This window comes from Helobdella robusta (genome assembly GCF_000326865.2).
Source record: "Helobdella robusta unplaced genomic scaffold HELROscaffold_1708, whole genome shotgun sequence".
In the NCBI taxonomy this organism is placed as follows: Eukaryota; Metazoa; Annelida; class Clitellata; order Rhynchobdellida; family Glossiphoniidae; genus Helobdella; species Helobdella robusta.
In genome coordinates, this window is record NW_008703946.1 from 2,186 (window position 1) to 3,226 (window position 1,041).

At 23.4% G+C, this 1,041-nt stretch overlaps 1 protein-coding gene across 1 annotated transcript in view; it reads left to right on the forward strand.

The window, feature by feature from the left end:
- The window catches only part of HELRODRAFT_92967 (hypothetical protein), a gene marked incomplete at both ends in the record, with an annotated part of 2,705 nt that extends 1,779 nt beyond the window's left edge, over positions 1–926 (forward strand). The window contains one exon of the mRNA XM_009016190.1: positions 867–926. Coding sequence (XP_009014438.1) covers positions 867–926 — 60 coding nt within the window. The remainder of the gene's footprint in view (positions 1–866) is intronic.
- Between the last annotated feature and the right edge of the window lie 115 nt (positions 927–1,041).

Genomic DNA, 1,041 nt, shown 5'->3' on the forward strand with positions numbered 1-1,041 from the left:
TATCAAATATAACTTGTAATTATTTTAACATCAATTTGAATGTATATAAAAATAAAAGAAATATAAAATATAATATTACATAAAGAAAAAACGTATAATACAAAGAAATTCAACTCTTAGCTTTTGATTCTTAAATTGTTAAAGAACTCTTATACATGATACATGTAACAATAAGAAATTTTTTCTATATGTTATCATATAAACATATTTAGTCTTTTTATTCATAATCATAAAGTTGTTTAAGTTTGATTTGATTAAAAAATAATGAAAAAATTATTAATTTGAATTGCTTTCCTGTCCAACTCTGACTCCAGCAAAAATCTCTAACTCCGATATTCTGTTTTTTTTTTAAAATACTCAATAATTTTTTTTCCATGATAAATTTTCTTTTCAAATTTTGTCGCATCCTGAAGCAGACATTTTTGTAAAAATCTCATAAATGACAGATGCAAACTAAGAATTTATTGAAATGATTTTTAATTGTTTTAGACAGTTGTGTAAAATATTATAAAACTTCAGAAATTATTTAATTTTTTTTTCATACAAATATTTTTTTACAAAAATGTGAATGAAAAATTTCAAAAGTTGAAAAATTGAAAATAAAATGAATAAAATACTCCATGAGTGTATATTTGGCAAACAAAAACAAAGGATTAAAATAATGAGTGAATGGTTAATTAAAAGTGTGATTATGTTTATTAATTTTCTTACTTTAAATCTATATTTTGTAGTTAACAATGAGCTTTACATTATTTAATTACTGTTAACATTTTGCCGTCACTGCTAATATGTTCAGTGATATATTTCACATTTTAGAAGTTTTCAATTTTTTGTATTTTCATTCTAATTTTTTTGTGTTTGTTTAGAGCTCAGGAAAAAGCTCTGTTTTAGAAAATTTAGTTGGTAGAGACTTTCTCCCACGTGGAGCTGGTGTTGTGACAAGAAGACCATTGGTGCTTCAACTTGTTCATGTATCTAAAGATGACAAAGAAACTAGACTTCAAGAGGGATCAGGTATCTTCCTACTTATATTCAATTTTT